Genomic DNA, 17293 nt, shown 5'->3' with positions numbered 1-17293 from the left:
AGAGGGAAGATCTAACCAAACATTACTAGATGAGTTTGTAATTACCAGTGAGAAGGTGAGGAAGCATCTGTTAGAGTTGGAAGTGACAGTCTATAGGCCCGGATGAAATCTCACCATGGATACTGAAGGAAGGAGCTGAAGCTCTGTGTCATCCACTCGCCATGGTGTGGCGAGTGGCTGACACACTGGTGACAGGTGAACTGCTAAAAACTTGGAAGACGGCCAATGTAGTCCCGATATTCAAGAAGTGTGATAGACAGGAGGCACTGAACTACAGGCTAGTGTCACTAACTTAGATACCAACCAAGTGATGAGGAAGATTGTGCAAAAAAAAAACTAGTGGAACATCTGGAGCAGAAGAACTTTGTATCAAAACATCAGCGTGGGTTCAGGGATGGCAGATCATGCCTCACAGGATTGATTGAATTATATGACCAGGCAACAAAAATCAGGCAAGAAAGAGAGGGTTGGGCAGACTGCATATTTTTGGATTGCCGGAAAACCTTTGACACAGTACCACACAAGAGACTGGTGAACAACCTGGAGATTCAGGCAAGAGTGAAAGGGAAGGTACTTCATTGGATAAGGGAGTACCTAAGCAACAGAAGACAGCGAGTCACTGTGAGGGGTGAGGTCTCGGAGTGGCGAGACGTCACCAGTGGAGTCCCTCAGGGATCAGTTCTTGGACCTATACTGTTCCTGATATATGTAAATGATCTCCCAGAGGGAATAGACTCGTTCCTCTCAATGTTTGTGGACGATACAAAAATTATGATAAGGATTATCATAATTTGCCCGAAACGCTTTGCGTAATAATGCCCGAAACGCTTTGCGTAATAGTGGCTTTAGGCATTGTATGTACTAGCTATACCTATAAGTTAAACAATCCTTGTAAATATTTATTGTATGTATGTACCTTACCTAAATAAAATTGTATTGTATTGTATTGTATTGTATTGATTAAAACGGAGGAAGATAGTATGAGGCTACAAGATGACCTAAACACACTGAATAAATGGTCCATCATATGGGTACTAACGTTCAACCCGAGTAACTGTAAGGTAATGAAACTAGGGAGGAGGAAATATGAGGCCAGACACTGGAGACAGAATAAGAAATGGAGTCCTTCGCGAAACTAACAGAGAGAGAAAGATCTAGGAGTTGATATCACACCAAACCTGTCTCCCGAAGCCCACATTAAAAGAATAACATCGGCGGCGTATGCGAGGCTGGCTAACATCAGAACTGCCTTCAGAAACTTGTGTAAGGAATCTTTCAGAACGTTGTATACTACGTATGTAAGGCCAATCCTGGAATATGCGGCCCTAGCATGGAGCCCGTACCTTGTAAAGTACAAGACGAAACTGAAAAAAAGTTCAGAGGTATGCCGCTAGGCTTGTCCCAGATAACTAAGTGGCATGAGTTACGAGGAAAGGCTGTGGGAACCGCATCTCACGTCGCTGGAAGACAGAAGGGCCCAGGGAGACATGATCACTACATACAAGATTCTCAGGGGATTTGACAGAGTAGACAAGAAGGGGGGCCTACGAGGGGGGCCTCGTAGCCTGGTGGATAGCGCGCAGGACTCGTAATTCTGTGGCGCGGGTTCGATTCCCGCACGAGGCAGAAACAAATGGGCAAAGTTTCTTTCACCCTAAGTGCCCCTGTTACCTAGCAGTAAATAGGTACCTGGGAGTTAGTCAGCTGTCACGGGCTGCTTCCTGGGGTGTGTGTGTGTGGTGTGGAAAAAAAAAAAAAAAAATAGTTAGTAAACAGTTGATTGACAGTTGAGAGGCGGGCCGAAAGAGCAAAGCTCAACCCCCGCAAAAACACAACTAGTAAACACAACTAGTAAACACACACACACACACCCACATATGGAAGAAATATACCAGAAATATGGAAGACGGCGAATGTGGTCCCAATATACAAAAAGGGCGACAGACAAGAGGCACTGAACTACAGGCCAGTGTCCTTGACTTGTATACCATGCAAGGTGATGGAGAAGATCATGAGAAAAAACTTGGTAACACATCTGGAGAGAAGGGACTTCGTGACAAATCGCCAACATGGGTTCAGGGAGGGTAAATCTTGCCTTACAGGCTTGATAGAATTCTACGATCAGGTGACACAGATTAAGCAAGAAAGAGAGGGCTGGGCGGACTGCATTTTCTTGGATTGCCGGAAAGCCTTTGACACAGTACCGCATAAGAGGCTGGTACATAAGCTGGAGAGACAGGCAAGTGTAGCTGGTAAGGTGCTCCAGTGGATAAGGGAGTATCTAAGCAATAGGAAGCAGAGAGTTACGGTGAGGGGTGAGACCTCCGATTGGCGTGAAGTCACCAGTGGAGTCCCACAGGGCTCTGTACTCGGTCCTATCTTGTTTCTGATATATGTAAATGATCTCCCAGAGGGTATCGATTCATTTCTCTCAATGTTTGCAGACGATGCTAAAATTATGAGAAGGATTAAAACAGAAGAGGACTGCTTGAGGCTTCAAGAAGACCTAGACAAGCTGAAGGAATGGTCGAACAAATGGTTGTTAGAGTTTAACCCAACCAAATGTAATGTAATGAAGATAGGTGTAGGGAGCAGGAGGCCAGATACAAAGTATCATCTGGGAGAGGAAATTCTTCAGGAGTCAGAGAAGGAAAAAGACTTGGGGGTTGATATCACGCCAGACCTGTCTCCTGCAGCACATATCAAGCGGATAACATCAGCGGCATATGCCAGGCTGGCCAACATACGAACGGCATTCAGAAACTTGTGTAAAGAATCATTCAGAACTTTGTATACCACATATGTCAGGCCAATCCTGGAGTATGCAGCCCCAGCATGGAGTCCATATCTAGTTAAGGATAAGACTAAACTGGAAAAGGTTCAAAGGTTTGCCACCAGACTAGTACCCGAGCTGAGAGGCATGAGCTACGAGGAGAGACTACGGGAATTAAACCTCACTTCGCTGGAAGACAGAAGAGTTAGGGGGGACATGATCACCACATTCAAGATTCTGAAGGGAATTGATATGGTAGATAAAGACAGTCTATTTAACACAAGGGGAACACGTACAAGGGGACACAGGTGGAAACTGAGTGCCCAAATGAGCCACAGAGATATTAGAAAGAACTTTTTTAGTGTCAGAGTGGTGGACAAATGGAATGCATTAGGAAGAGATGTGGTGGAGGCTGACTCCATACACAGTTTCAAGTGTAGATATGATAGAGCCCGATAGGCTCAGGAATCTGTACACCTGTTGATTGACGGTTGAGAGGCGGGACCAAAGAGCCAGAGCTCAACCCCCGCAAACACAACTAGGTGAGTACACACACACACACACACACACACACACACACACACACACACACACACACACACACACACACACACACACACACACACACACACATCTCAACCGTCAATCAACTGGTGTACAGATTCCTGAGCCTACTAGGCTCCCCCTAACACCTTCCCCCATCTCCCCCTTACCCTCTTCTACCCCAAAACCCCCACCTACCCCCGATTCCCCCCTAACTAATACACCCTCTCTTCCACTCCCAGCACCCATGCTCCATTCTCCTCTCAGCCCTCTGCCCTCAATATCCCTCTCCCCCCCAACCTCTATCTGACTCTCAGTCTCTATTTCTCAACCCCCCTATGCTATTTAGACCCCTAACTTTCAGACCCATTATGCCCTTCCTACCCCCTTAGATGTCCAGACCCCATTTGCCTACCAGGCACTCCCAGGCACCCCCTAACACCCCCCCCCAGTCACCCCCACAGCCCCCACTCGCCCCCAGACACTCCCCAGTCCCCCCCAGACCCCCAGTGAAAGGGGGAACTCTGGCACCAGAGTTTCCAAGAAGAGTCTCAAGGTTTGGTACACCAATGCTGATGGGGTATCCAATAAAGCAGAAGAGATAAAAGAAAGAGTTTGTGAGGCAGACCCAGACATAGTGGTAATAGTGGAAACTAAAATAAATGGCATGATCTCGGATGCAATCTTTCCAGAGGGGTACCAGGTGATAAGAAAATAAAGGACACAGAGACAGGGAGGAGGAGTGCAACTCCTAATAAAGCGGAAATGGAAGTTTGATGAGCTGGAAAATCCGGGTACCAGTGATAGCACGAGCTCCATACATGGAACTCTGACAGTGGATGGGAAGAAGATTGTAATCTTGATACTCTACAATCCCCCACCAAACAGTAGAAGGCCCAGGCAGGAGTACGAGGACAGCAACAAGGCATGTATAGATGAACTGCAGTGGGCAGCAACAATAGCGCATAGAATGAGAGCGAAGCTGCTGGTCATGGGGGACCTAAATCACGGAGAGATAGATTGGGAAACGAGGAATCCCCATGGGGGGAAGGAGACCTGGGGAGCGAAGCTGGTAGACGTTATTGACAGGAATTTCCTAACACAGCAAGTGAAGGAAGATACTAGGGAAAGAGGAGGGGATACGCCCAGCTTATTAGATCTCATTTTCACCCAGAATGTAGAAGACATCGAGCAGTTGGAACATGAATTACCACTAGGAGCCAGTGACCATTGTGTCCTAGTCTTTGACTACATGATGGAGCTTAAAATTGTGACCAAAGGACAAGAGGTCCGGGAAAGGAGACTTGATTACAGAAAAGGGGACTACAGAAGGATAAGGGACTACCTGGGAGAAGTGCAGTGGGAGGAAGAACTTAGAGGAAAAACAGTGCAAGGTATGATGAACCAAGTCATATGGAAATGCAAGGAGGCTGAAGAGAGATTTATTCCAACAGTAAAGGAAAAAAAGCAGGAGGGAATATAATAACCCATGGTTTAATAGACAGTGTCAGGAAGCAAAGGTGAGAAGCAGGAGGGAGTGGAGGAAGTACAGAAGACAAAGGACAGAGGACAACAGGATTAGATGTAACAGAGCTAGGAATGATTACATTAACATAAGACGAGTGTCGGAAAGAAATTATGAGAATGATATTGCAATCAAAGCGAAAAAGCAACCTAAATTACTACATAGCCATATAAGAAGGAAGATGTCGGTGAATGACCAAGTGACAAGACTGAGGAAAACAGAAGGGGCATATACAGAAAGCGACAAGGAAATCTGCGAGGTACTGAATGCAAGTTTCCATGGAGTGTTCACAACCGAGCCTGAGCAGCTCCCATTGTTAGAAGCGATTACCCTAAATGAAAGACTATCAGATATAGAGGTGACAGCAGAGGAGGTAATGAAACAGTTGACAACACTGGATGCAAATAAAGCTGTTGGACCAGACAAAGTATCACCGTGGATACTAAAAGAGGCAGCGCAGGCTTTCAGCGTGCCACTGGCAATGATCTTTAATGAGTCACTTATGTCGGGAGAATTGCCCAGTTGCTGGAAGGAGGCAAATGTCGTACCGATTTTCAAGAAAGGTGATAGGGAGGAGGCACTTAACTACAGACCCGTATCACTGACAAGCATCCCCTGCAAAATACTTGAAAGAATAATTAGGCTAAGACTTATTGAGCACCTGGAGAGCATTGGGTTTGTAAACAAGCACCAACATGGGTTCTGGACAGGAAAATCGTGCCTAACAAACCTTTTAGAATTCTATGATTAAGTAACAAGGCTAAGGCAGGACAGAGAAGGCTGGGCAGACTGCATATTTCTTGACTGCCAAAAGGCCTTTGATACAGTACCGCACATGAGACTGCTATACAAACTTGAGAGGCAGGAAGGAGTAAGCGGAAAGGACCTAGCATGGGTGAAGAACTATCTAACAGAAAGTAGCCAGAGGGTAATGGTAAGGGGCGAGAAGTCGGACTGGCGAACAGTAACAAGTGGAGTACCTCAAGGATCGGTGATGGGACCAATCCTCTTTCTAATTTACATAAATTATATGTTTACAGGAGTGGAATCATACATGCCAATGTTTGCGGATGGCGCAAAATTAATGGGAAGAGTTGTGACAGACGAGGATTGTAGGATCCTCCAAGAGGACTTAAAGAGGTTACAGAGATGGTCAGGGAAATGGCTACTGGAGTTCAACACCAGTAAATGTAAAGTTATGGAAATGGGATCAGGTGATAGGAGACCAAAGGGACAGTACACAATGAAGGGGAACTGCCTACCTGTAACGATTCGAGAAAGAGACCTGGGAGTGGATGTGACACCTAATCTAACTCCTGAGGCACATATAAATAGGATAACGACAGCAGCGTACTCTACACTAGCGAAAATTAGAACTTCATTCAGAAACCTAAATGAGGAGGCTTTTAGGGCGCTTTACACTGCCTACGTGAGACCCGTCTTAGAGTATGCTGCGCCATCATGGAGCCCCCACCTGAAGACACACATAAGGAAGTTGGAGAAGGTTCAGAGGTTTGCGACGAGGCTGGTCCCAGAGTTACGAGGGATGGAATATGAAGAGCGTCTGAAGGAACTGAACCTTACGACACTAGAGAAAAGAAGGGAGAGAGGAGATATGATAGGGACATATAAAATACTCAGGGGATTTGACAAAGTGGAATTAGATGAAATATTCACACGTAATAATAACAGAACGAGGGGACATGGGTGGAAACTTGAAACTCAGATGAGTCACAGAGATGTTAGGAAGTTTTCTTTTAGCGTGAGAGTAGTAGAAAAATGGAATGCACTTGGGGAACAGGTTGTGGAAGCAAACTCTATTCATACTTTTAAAATTAGGTATGATAGGGAAATGGGACAGGAGTCATTGCTGTAAACAACCGATAGCTGGAAAGGCGGGATCCAAGAGTCAATGCTCGATCCTGCAAGCACAAATAGGTGAGCACAAATAGGTGAGTACACACACACAGAAGAACGGGCTTTAGAAACTTGTGTAAGGAAACATTCAGAACATTATATACCACATATGTCAGACCCCTCCTGGAGTATGCGGCTCCAGCATGGAGTCCATATCTAGTCAAGCATAAGACTAAACTGGAAAAGGTTCAAGAGTTTGCCACCAGACTAGTACCCGAACTAAGGGGTATGAGCTATGAGGAGAGACTACAGGAATTAAACCTCACGTCAAGTGTAGATATGTTAGAGCCCAATAGGCTCAGGAACCTGTACATTAGTTGATTGACGGTTGAGAGGCGGGACCAAAGAGCCAGAGCTCAACCCCCGCAAGCACAACTAGGTGAGTACAACTAGGTAAGTACACACACACACACAATAAGAACACTTCACATATGGTGGTCACCAAATATTAGAACACTTCACATATGGTGGTCACCAAATATTAGAACACTTCACATATGGTGGTCACCAAATATTAGAACACTTCACATATGGTGGTCACCAAATATTAGAACACTTCACATATGGTGGTCACCAAATATTAGAACACTTCACATATGGTGGTCACCAAATATTAGAACACTTCGCATATGGTGGTCACCAAATATTAGAACACTTCGCATATGGTGGTCACCAAATATTAGAACACTTCACATATGGTGGTCACCAAATATTAGAACACTTCACATATGGTCGTCACCAAATATTAGAACACTTCACATATGGTGGTCACCAAATATTAGAACACTTCACATATGGTGGTCACCAAATATTAGAACACTTCACATATGGTGGTCACCAAATATTAGAACACTTCACATATGGTGGTCACCAAATATTAGAACACTTCACATATGGTGGTCACCAAATATTAGAACACTTCACATATGGTGGTCACCAAATATTAGAACACTTCACATATGGGGGTCACCAAATATTAGAACACTTCACATATGGTGGTCACCAAATATTAGAACACTTCACATATGGTGGTCACCAAATATTAGAACACTTCACATATGGTGGTCACCAAATATTAGAACACTTCACATATGGTGGTCACCAAATATTAGAACACTTCACATATGGTGGTCACCAAATATTAGAACACTTCACATATGGTGGCCACCAAATATTAGAACACTTCACACATGGTGGTCACCAAATATTAGAACACTTCACACATGGTGGTCACCAAATATTAGAACACTTCACATATGGTGGTCACCAAATATTAGAACACTTCACATATGGTGGTCACCAAATATTAGAACACTTCACATATGGTGGTCACCAAATATTAGAACACTTCACATATGGTGGTCACCAAATATTAGAACACTTCACATATGGTGGTCACCAAATATTAGAACACTTCACATATGGTGGTCACCAAATATTAGAACACTTCACATATGGTGGTCACCAAATATTAGAACACTTCATACATGGTGGTCACCAAATATTAGAACACTTCACATATGGTGGTCACCAAATATTAGAACACTTCACATATGGTGGTCACCAAATATTAACACATATAGAAAGACTAAAGAAATAAATCATGACATCATCGCCGATTATTCAGGCTTAAAATGCTAATATGATCAGATTGTTTTACAATACAGTAAGACAGAAATAACAGTATACAGTAAGACAGAAATAACACTATACAGTAAGACAGAAATAACACTATACAGTAAGACAGAAATAACACTATACAGTAAGACAGAAATAACACTATACAGTAAGACAGAAATAACACTATACAGTAAGACAGAAATAACACTATACAGTAAGACAGAAATAACAGTATACAGTGTTGTAGATTGTGGATTGGTGTTGTTGTCGTTGTTGATCCTTCTCTACGGACAACCCAACCCACAACTCGGTAGAGTGCTTATACCTCTCTAGGAGATCACACTAGGCGCTTCTGGCCCTTGGAGAGGGGCTCAACGTCACACATTTAGGGGATGCGGTTCCAACACTTAGCCTCGTTGTCACATGCACACACCCACTCGAGCCGCTGTGACTCCCCACTCTCTCCTTAGATGATATGATCTCCTCAATCCCCCTTTGACTTATTAGTATTACCTTCTACCCTGTCCACAGTAGTGGTTCTTGGTTCTTTCTCTCTCTCTCTCTCCTTCTGTACTATTTCATGGGAAGCCTCACTAGGACAAGGTCAAATACCAGCAAATTGGAATACATTTACTGGACAGAGCACATACACAATACATATACACATATAATAATAATGAATCCTATACTCTATACTATTACAATCATACTATTACAATCAGGTTGCACTCCAACACCATCAGAACTCTATCATCAGCTTATCAAGTGGTATCCTATCTCCTGGTTCACCACCTGATACTATCAACCTCCTCAAGTAGATCAAGTCTACATACACTGTTGCACCATCAGCAAGAGAATACTGTATATATATATATATATATATATATATATATATATATATATATATATATATATATATATATATATATATATATACATATATATATATATGTATATATATATATATATATATATATATATATATATATATATATATATATATATATTTATATATATATATATATATATATATATATATATATATATATATATATATATATATATATATATATGAATGAAAACTCACACCCCAGAAGTGACTCGAACCCATACTTCCAGAAGCATCGCAACTGGTAACTACAGGGCGCCTTAATCCGCTTGACCATCACGGCCGTCAAGAATGAGGTGATTTGGTGAAATGCTATGCCCAAGATTACCATCCGAGTTGCCGTCGGGGAAGTGGCTCAAATAGCCTCGGCTATCACTTCCTTTGACGGCCGTGATGGTCAAGCGGATTAAGGCGCCCTGTAGTTACCAGTTGCGATGCTTCTGGGAGTATGGGTTCGAGTCACTTCTGGGGTGTGAGTTTTCATTCGCATATAGTCCTGGGGACCATTCAGGCTTGTTTGCATTTGTGTTCCTCACGTGTGCCCCAAAGAATGAGGTGATTTGGTGAAATGCTATGCCCAAGATTACCATCCGAGTTGCCGTCGGGGAAGTGGCTCAAATAGCCTCGGCTATCACTTCCTTTGACGGCCGTGATGGTCAAGCGGATTAAGGCGCCCTGTAGTTACCAGTTGCGATGCTTCTGGGAGTATGGGTTCGAGTCACTTCTGGGGTGTGAGTTTTCATTCGCATATAGTCCTGGGGACCATTCAGGCTTGTTTGCATTTGTGTTCCTCACGTGTGCCCCAAAGAATGAGGTGATTTGGTGAAATGCTATGCCCAAGATTACCATCCGAGTTGCCGTCGGGGAAGTGGCTCAAATAGCCTCGGCTATCACTTCCTTTGACGGCCGTGATGGTCAAGCGGATTAAGGCGCCCTGTAGTTACCAGTTGCGATGCTTCTGGGAGTATGGGTTCGAGTCACTTCTGGGGTGTGAGTTTTCATTCGCATATAGTCCTGGGGACCATTCAGGCTTGTTTGCATATATATATATATATATATATATATATATTTATATATATATATATATATATATATATATATATATATATATATATATATATATATATATATATATATATATATATATATATATAAACTTGTACAAGGAAAATCAGCATGTGAATGCAATAACATATATCAGTATAAATGTTCCTTGATACACAACAATGATCAATCGATCACTCTATCAGTCCTAGAACACATACATCTGTAGGTAATCCAGCCTACAACTGTAACTCTAAACTTCAGTATAAAACACTCCTTGACATAAGAATGCAAACAATCACTCACCTCTCACTGCGTCTTGCACGCTAATGACAACCAAACACTATCAACTCCCTACAAGTAATCCACCAGAACTTCCCTTCCACCTCTGGAAGTTCACTACCCTGATATCTTCAGGTTCTCCCGGGCTTAACTACCAGGACCCTCTGCAGCTCCTCCAGGCTGCTACCATGAAGTTCTCCTTGAGCAACTACGGTGCTTCACCCTTCTGCTAGGTTCCTCCACAGCTCTCCTGGCTGCTACACCATGAAGTTCCCTCGAGCAACTATGGTGCTTCACCACCTCTACAGAAGCACGTGACACTCCTCTTCACTGCTTCTCCTCACAGCTCGAGGTCCTCTGCTCCAGTACCTTAGAGTCTCATCAACTACTTCCTCTGTGCTGGCTTCGAAGTTCTCAGCAACTTCTTCCCCAAAGACAAACCACAGATTATCTGGTCGAGGGCGCTCCTCCCTCTGACGAAGCCTGGTCAGGGCGATTCCACAGCCCACGAAAATGTCTCTGGGCGGCTTAATACTCTCCTCGTCGACCAGGACTTGAGACCACAACGTTCCCAGCTCGATTCTACAGCTGGCACGTCTGCACACTTCTCTTCTCTTGGAGATATATCACTAGGGGTTCCTTCCTGACGGGAGCTCAACGGAGCGCGGCTTTCCCCCTGCGATGTCTGGCCTCAGGTGAGGTCAAAGCCCACCAGAAGCGAGCCTCACGCCTCCAGCAAAATGTCCACATCTCCTAGCCAGTCATTTATCTGTTTTCTTCTTCACTGCCCATAATCTTAAATTGTTCATCATATCCAACCAGCTATTATAACTCTGTGTTATCGCCTCTATATATCCTAGACCTTCTGGTTAGGTCAGGCTTGTCTCTCAAGGGGGAGACTCGTTTCTCCTGCAGGCTGAGATCATAACAACAGTAAGACAGAAATAACAGTATACAGTAAGACAGAAATAACACTATACAGTAAGACAGAAATAACACTATACAGTATGACAGAAATAACACTATACAGTAAGACAGAAATAACACTATACAGTAAGACAGAAATAACACTATACAGTATGACAGAAATAACACTATACAGTATGACAGAAATAACACTATACAGTATGACAGAAATAACGAAGCGGGTCTCCCAGGGTTTCTTTTACCCTGATGCACTTGTTCACCTAGCAGTAAATAGGTACCTGGGAGTTAGAGACCTGGTCGAGGACCGGGACGCTAAACCCAGAAATCATCTCAAGATAACCTCAAGATACGGTTGCAGTGACTGCAGGATATGAGGAGAGTTTGTGTGTGTGTGTGTGTGTGTGTGTGTGTGTGTGTGTGTGTGTGTGTGTGTGTGTGTGTGTGTGTGTGTGTGTGTGTGTGTGTGTGTGTGTGGAGGCGGGGAGGGTGTGGGATAGTGGAGATAGATTAGGTGTGAGACATTTACAGTAATGAAGTGATGAAGCGAAATGGGTGATGGTATGTGACGTGTTGGGGAGGGTGAATGTTGGAAGAGATGGGGTGGATGTGTATGGATGGGGTGGGGGGGGGAGATGAGGGGGATTGATGTGGGAGGAGACATTGGAGGGGTGTATAGGGGAGAGACCTGGGCACAGGCATGACCCGGGCACCATTGGGTAGCCCATCTAGTTTACATACATATATTTACATTTTTCATTATTTATGTTCACACTTTATTATACAGGGTTACAGAGTTACATACCTGTTTGGTTACAAAATGTGAACATTAAGTGGAAATGAAGTGAAGTTTGTTTCCTAGAGGCTGTAGATTTCTTCAAACTCCTCCGACGCCGGGTAGGAACCGAGGATGCAGTGGGCATTCCCCCTCTGGATCGCGACACTGATGTGCTGGAAGAGAAAACTTGCCGCTCTAGGGTCCCTTGTAGTTTCAGTGAGCCTGTAACCAAGATCCTTAAGAAACCTCCTTGCACTCTCTCCCCATGGACCAAGGGTCTCAGATCATACTGGAACGAAAATGTACCAGTGATCTATTTCCCTGTACTTGGGTGATTTTGTCTTTCTCTGCGTGTCGCCGCGGCTCCTGCCTGGCCGACAGAGAGGTTGATGCATGTGGCTGCCAGGCTGGATTCGCATGCATAGTCCCATGCCAGTTGTTTATTTTTCCAAGGGCATAATGTGATTCCATCTGGTCATCCAGCAAAGCTAATAGAGTTATGGTTCAAAATATTGTGAGTTTCTCTCACTACTGGACACTGGGTAGAGGCAGGGCTCCTCTTAATGATATGTTGACTTCATTGTGTTGGGAGTGCCAACCGCCTGATTTTCCACAGTGCAGGCCATGCAATCTATATTCATCTGCATCTGCCTCACTGCAAATACACCTATGAACAGTGTGGAATGAGGCAGCAAGGAGGAGAGCGACTGCAATATGGAACTGCTGTGGATCTAAACCGTCCTCTTAAAAATAACGTCGCTTTTCGCTCGTATGCACTCAGTGGTAAAAAATGGAAGTAATTTAAAATGAATTCGGCTCATAAAAGTGATGTACTGTTCCATTTTCTGTTTGAGTCGTCTGGCTTACTTGGCATGATTAGGAGAGGAAACTTTCAATTAACGTTTTTCATGACGTTTTGTAACTATAGGAAAATTTCCTGTCCACCTAACCAACCAGAGGATCCTTAACTTACTGTTTTGGAAAAAAAATCCCAAATTTATTTAGATTTTTTTCATTTTCAAATTACGTCCATTTCCGGCCATACGGGCAAACGGCCAAAATCAGACGTAATTTGTTGGAGGACAGGTTGTGGATCAAGACATGTGCCTGTCACAGACATAGGGACTGTCAAAATGAGGTCCCCTAAATGGAAAGCTGCACAGCTGTGAGGCGTGCACAATCACCGGGGGTTATTACTGCCTCTAGCAAAGCTGTGGTTTCCATGCCTACAATGGGGCTGTCCCAGCTGGATTGTTTCTTGGCTTTCAACAGAGTTGGTCTGAGTGCTGGGTCTGCCATGGTACCCCATTTTGTGTCGCATTCCATGTAGTAGGAGTCCTATATCCCTGCTAAGTCACACAGGTTGCCAGGTAGAATTTCCTTGACCAAGTCATCCAATGCGGAGGAGGAAGACTGGAAGGTTGCTACAGTAATTTGTCTTCACTGTCAGTGTGGACACCCAGGCCGCCGAGCCTGACAGGAAGAGTGATTTGCTTCCACTGACAGTCATGGAGGAAAAGGTTGACAACTTTCCTAGCATGGCCTTCAGAAGGAAGTCATATTCCTACATATTCATATGGCATTTTTAAAGTCCAGTTTGAGCAGGGCCTTTTCGTTAGAAATGTTGGTGATGTATGCTCGTGCTGCATGAGCAGCCGCTTCACAGCCTTGGGGGATCCCAAATCCTAGCTGAGTTGGTTACAACAATTCAGTCAGCACCACTCGTGGAAGCCTTGGCAACCAGGCGTCGGAGAGTGTTGTCAACAGCGATTGGCCTGATTCCCCCACCCTTCTTGTAGAGAGCACAGACGGAGGCACCAAAAAAGAGAGGCCTGATGACCTCAGGTATATCACCAGCTAGGCATGCGTTGACGAACCTTGTAAGTTCCACAAGAAGATCTGCAGCATTGCCAACTGCAGGATTTAACATTTGCTTGATGTGATGAGGTTTTAATCCTGTAAAGCTGCCTGCTGACCCAGGTGGAAAAAAGGGCTGCTTTGTAGACCTCAGATTTACCAACAGTTAATGGGTCTGACCTGGCCTCGGCTGGTGGCGGTACGATGTTGTCACCTTCTGAGGTTCTGGTTGGGTGCTTGCTTTGCAGGACTCGTGCTGTGGCAGAGTTTCTAGCAGCAATTTTCTCGTCACTGGTGAGGACTCTAATAGCACTTGATCATTGTCCTGAACATTGTCCATGACTAAAGTAAACTTCAAGTGTATGTACACCGAGAAACGGGTAACACCTCTCGGTGTATATATCCCCTCTTACAAAACATGTAATATTATACAAAAACTAAAAACGTGCTCAAAATTATCAGGAAAAAAAAACTACTTCAGACTCATAGTTTTTGCTGCTACAAACAAAGTATGATGATAAGAAAAAATTATGTTAATTTTTTAGTGATCAGTGCACAATGGTTTACAATAGTATAAGAAAAATAAAGCATTTTTAAAGTATTTATCTGGTGGCCAGTGCAAAACCCGTCGTGTGGTTCAATATGTGATCGCGATATGCTGTCCTCTCTTGAATTGTGGCGACACGGACCCGACCACGTTGGGCACGTACCTCACAGGAATCAGTGTGCAAAATTTAGTGAGGTTACCCCCAAGTGTTTGGGGGCTCAACAGTTAGCCTCCTCAGTCTGGGGTAAAGCCATTTGTTGGTTGGTCAGTATAAGCACTCGTGAAGACGTTAATAACTTCCCGCAGTCACCTTTGTGTTTGTTGGCTTTTACTGTAATATTATCCTGACACCCCTCAGTAACGTACATAATTTGGTGCGTATGCTGTCATGATGAGTCCTGGTGAGAGGCTGTGTTATGAGAGTCCAGGTAAGATGAGCTCCAAAGGTCAGCAAGACATCACAAGATTCACAGACGTATAATAAATACTCTGTTTGAACTTTTATACTAAACATGTGGTATTTATATTCATTTAATCATTTATATATATTTTCACAATTCATTTAATAAAGCTTGAAGCAGGCCATGACTATAACGTAAAGCACAATGAAATATTTCGCAGGTCATCTGTATTGATCCAGAAATCGGCAAGATTGTCCGTAGCGTGGAGCTGCCAGCCCGGGACGTTACCTCAGTGTGCTGGGGAGGTCCACACTACTCCACCCTCTTCGTAACCTCAGCCCAAACTGGGCTGTCAGCGGAGGAGCTGGCCTCGCAGCCCGCAGCTGGGGGCGTGTTTGCCATCTCGGGCTTAGGGGTCAAAGGTCTTCCACCTACAAACTTCAGCGCTAATCTTGATTTGTTGAAAAAACAGATGTCTTCTGAAGTTTCTGATTAATAATACCAAAACTCTTAAACACTTAGTAGTTAATGATGCTACATTACAGAACTGTTTTTATTATGTTAAGTTACTGAAGCTGTAAACAAAATGAAGTTACTCTAATTACTGAGCTGTGAACGTTGATCACGTTCCCTCTAGTTTTCTGGCTTCATACTCTCACCGGTGTGACTTTCTAACCAATTTATTCAATTATTTGTATTTTTCTTTACAGTCGCAGATTATGGAGTTGTATATCACAAGATAATATCAAGATGTAAGATATCACAAAGCACGATAACATGAATTTCCTGCCCGAAACGCTATTTGTGCTAGTGGCTTGACAAGAATGTCAAAACATCCATGCTATATATTCTCATAAACCCAACGTTCCTTCTTGAATATATATATATATATATATATATATATATATATATATATATATATATATATATATATATATATATATATATATATATATATATATATTATACATATATATATATATAAATAAATAATACATAAATGTAAATGACGCTCAGTTAGCAAAGTCATTCAAAAGTTATTTTCTTTTCGAAAACAGCATCACTCAAAACTCCCAGTTTTTAGAAGCCTACATCTTCACTTCTGATTGGAATGAACAAGAGAAGAAAAGAACAGCACTATAAAAGTAGGAGAAAAGTAGGCCAAATGTAACTTTCAAGAATAAAGAATTTATGAGTTATTCCCCTTTAATTATCCTGAGGGTAATGTGGAGGAACATTATGTAGTTTTTCACGTTAAAGTTACAGAAGAGCACTGTATACACTCATCCTTCACTCTACAGTCATGATGGAGCACTGTATACACTCATCCTTCACTCTACAGTTATGATGGAGCACTGTATACACTCATCCTTCACTCTACAGTCATGATGGGGCACTCACAGGAAATCAGCCAAATCCCGTAAGTACAGAGAAGTGAATCACTACTACAATTTTGTCCCCTTTGCTTCTGAGACACTCGGAGTCTGGGGTAAGAGTGTCACCAAGTTTTTAAGGAGCTGGGTTCTAGGCTACTTGAAACACCAAGAGGCCCTAGAGCTACCAGCTTCCTTTTCTAGCGCCTCAGCGTGGCGATACAGAGGGGAAATGCACACTGCATTTAGGGTTCCTGCCCGCCACCTGAGGAGCTGGAGGAACTCGACAACTTATGATAATCATCTTTGTACTCTATATGTAACTCCTTTTTTGTAACAAAGTTTAAATAAAACAAATATATATGTGTATTTACAAAAGAATAGGGGTGGTAGGAGAAGAAAAGATTAAAATGTTCAGTGAGAATCCACAAAGTCTTCTCTGAATACTCCTTATTTTCTTCTCCGAGGCCATGGGTCCCCCCATTTGCACCAGAGGTGGTACCCTCACAACTTTATATGCAACTATCCTTCACTCTACTGCAATGCAGTAGAGTGAAGATAAATAATTTGATCTTATTTCATTAAATAATTTTTAAATAATTTTATCTTAAATATGCGTTTAATAAATGCAACTATAGTTGCATTTATTAAACAGTTTACAAGCATGAAAACTTGCCAATCAACTTTTGTTATTGTTATAAACAGCCTCCTGGTGCTTCGGAGCTCATTAACTGTTAAATAATTGTAAACAAAGCTGCCAAAGATTGAGAAAAGAGATACAGGTTCGTAAGTGTTTGCGTAATTTCTTCGTGAATCTAGC

The 17293-nt window shown here is 43.1% G+C and overlaps 1 protein-coding gene across 1 annotated transcript in view; it reads left to right on the top strand.

Moving 5' to 3' along the window:
* The window catches only part of LOC123759289 (regucalcin), a 103190-nt gene extending 86891 nt beyond the window's left edge, over nt 1-16299 (top strand). The window contains exon 7 of the mRNA XM_069334989.1: nt 15321-16299. Within this exon, the coding sequence (XP_069191090.1) occupies nt 15321-15596 (276 nt within the window). The 3' untranslated portion in view covers nt 15597-16299. The remainder of the gene's footprint in view (nt 1-15320) is intronic.
* Nucleotides 16300-17293: the final 994 nt, after the last annotated feature.

The sequence above is a fragment of the Procambarus clarkii genome, chromosome 32 (genome assembly GCF_040958095.1).
Source record: "Procambarus clarkii isolate CNS0578487 chromosome 32, FALCON_Pclarkii_2.0, whole genome shotgun sequence".
Lineage (NCBI taxonomy): Eukaryota > Metazoa > Arthropoda > Malacostraca > Decapoda > Cambaridae > Procambarus > Procambarus clarkii.
This window is presented reverse-complemented; position numbering and strand designations above follow the sequence as displayed.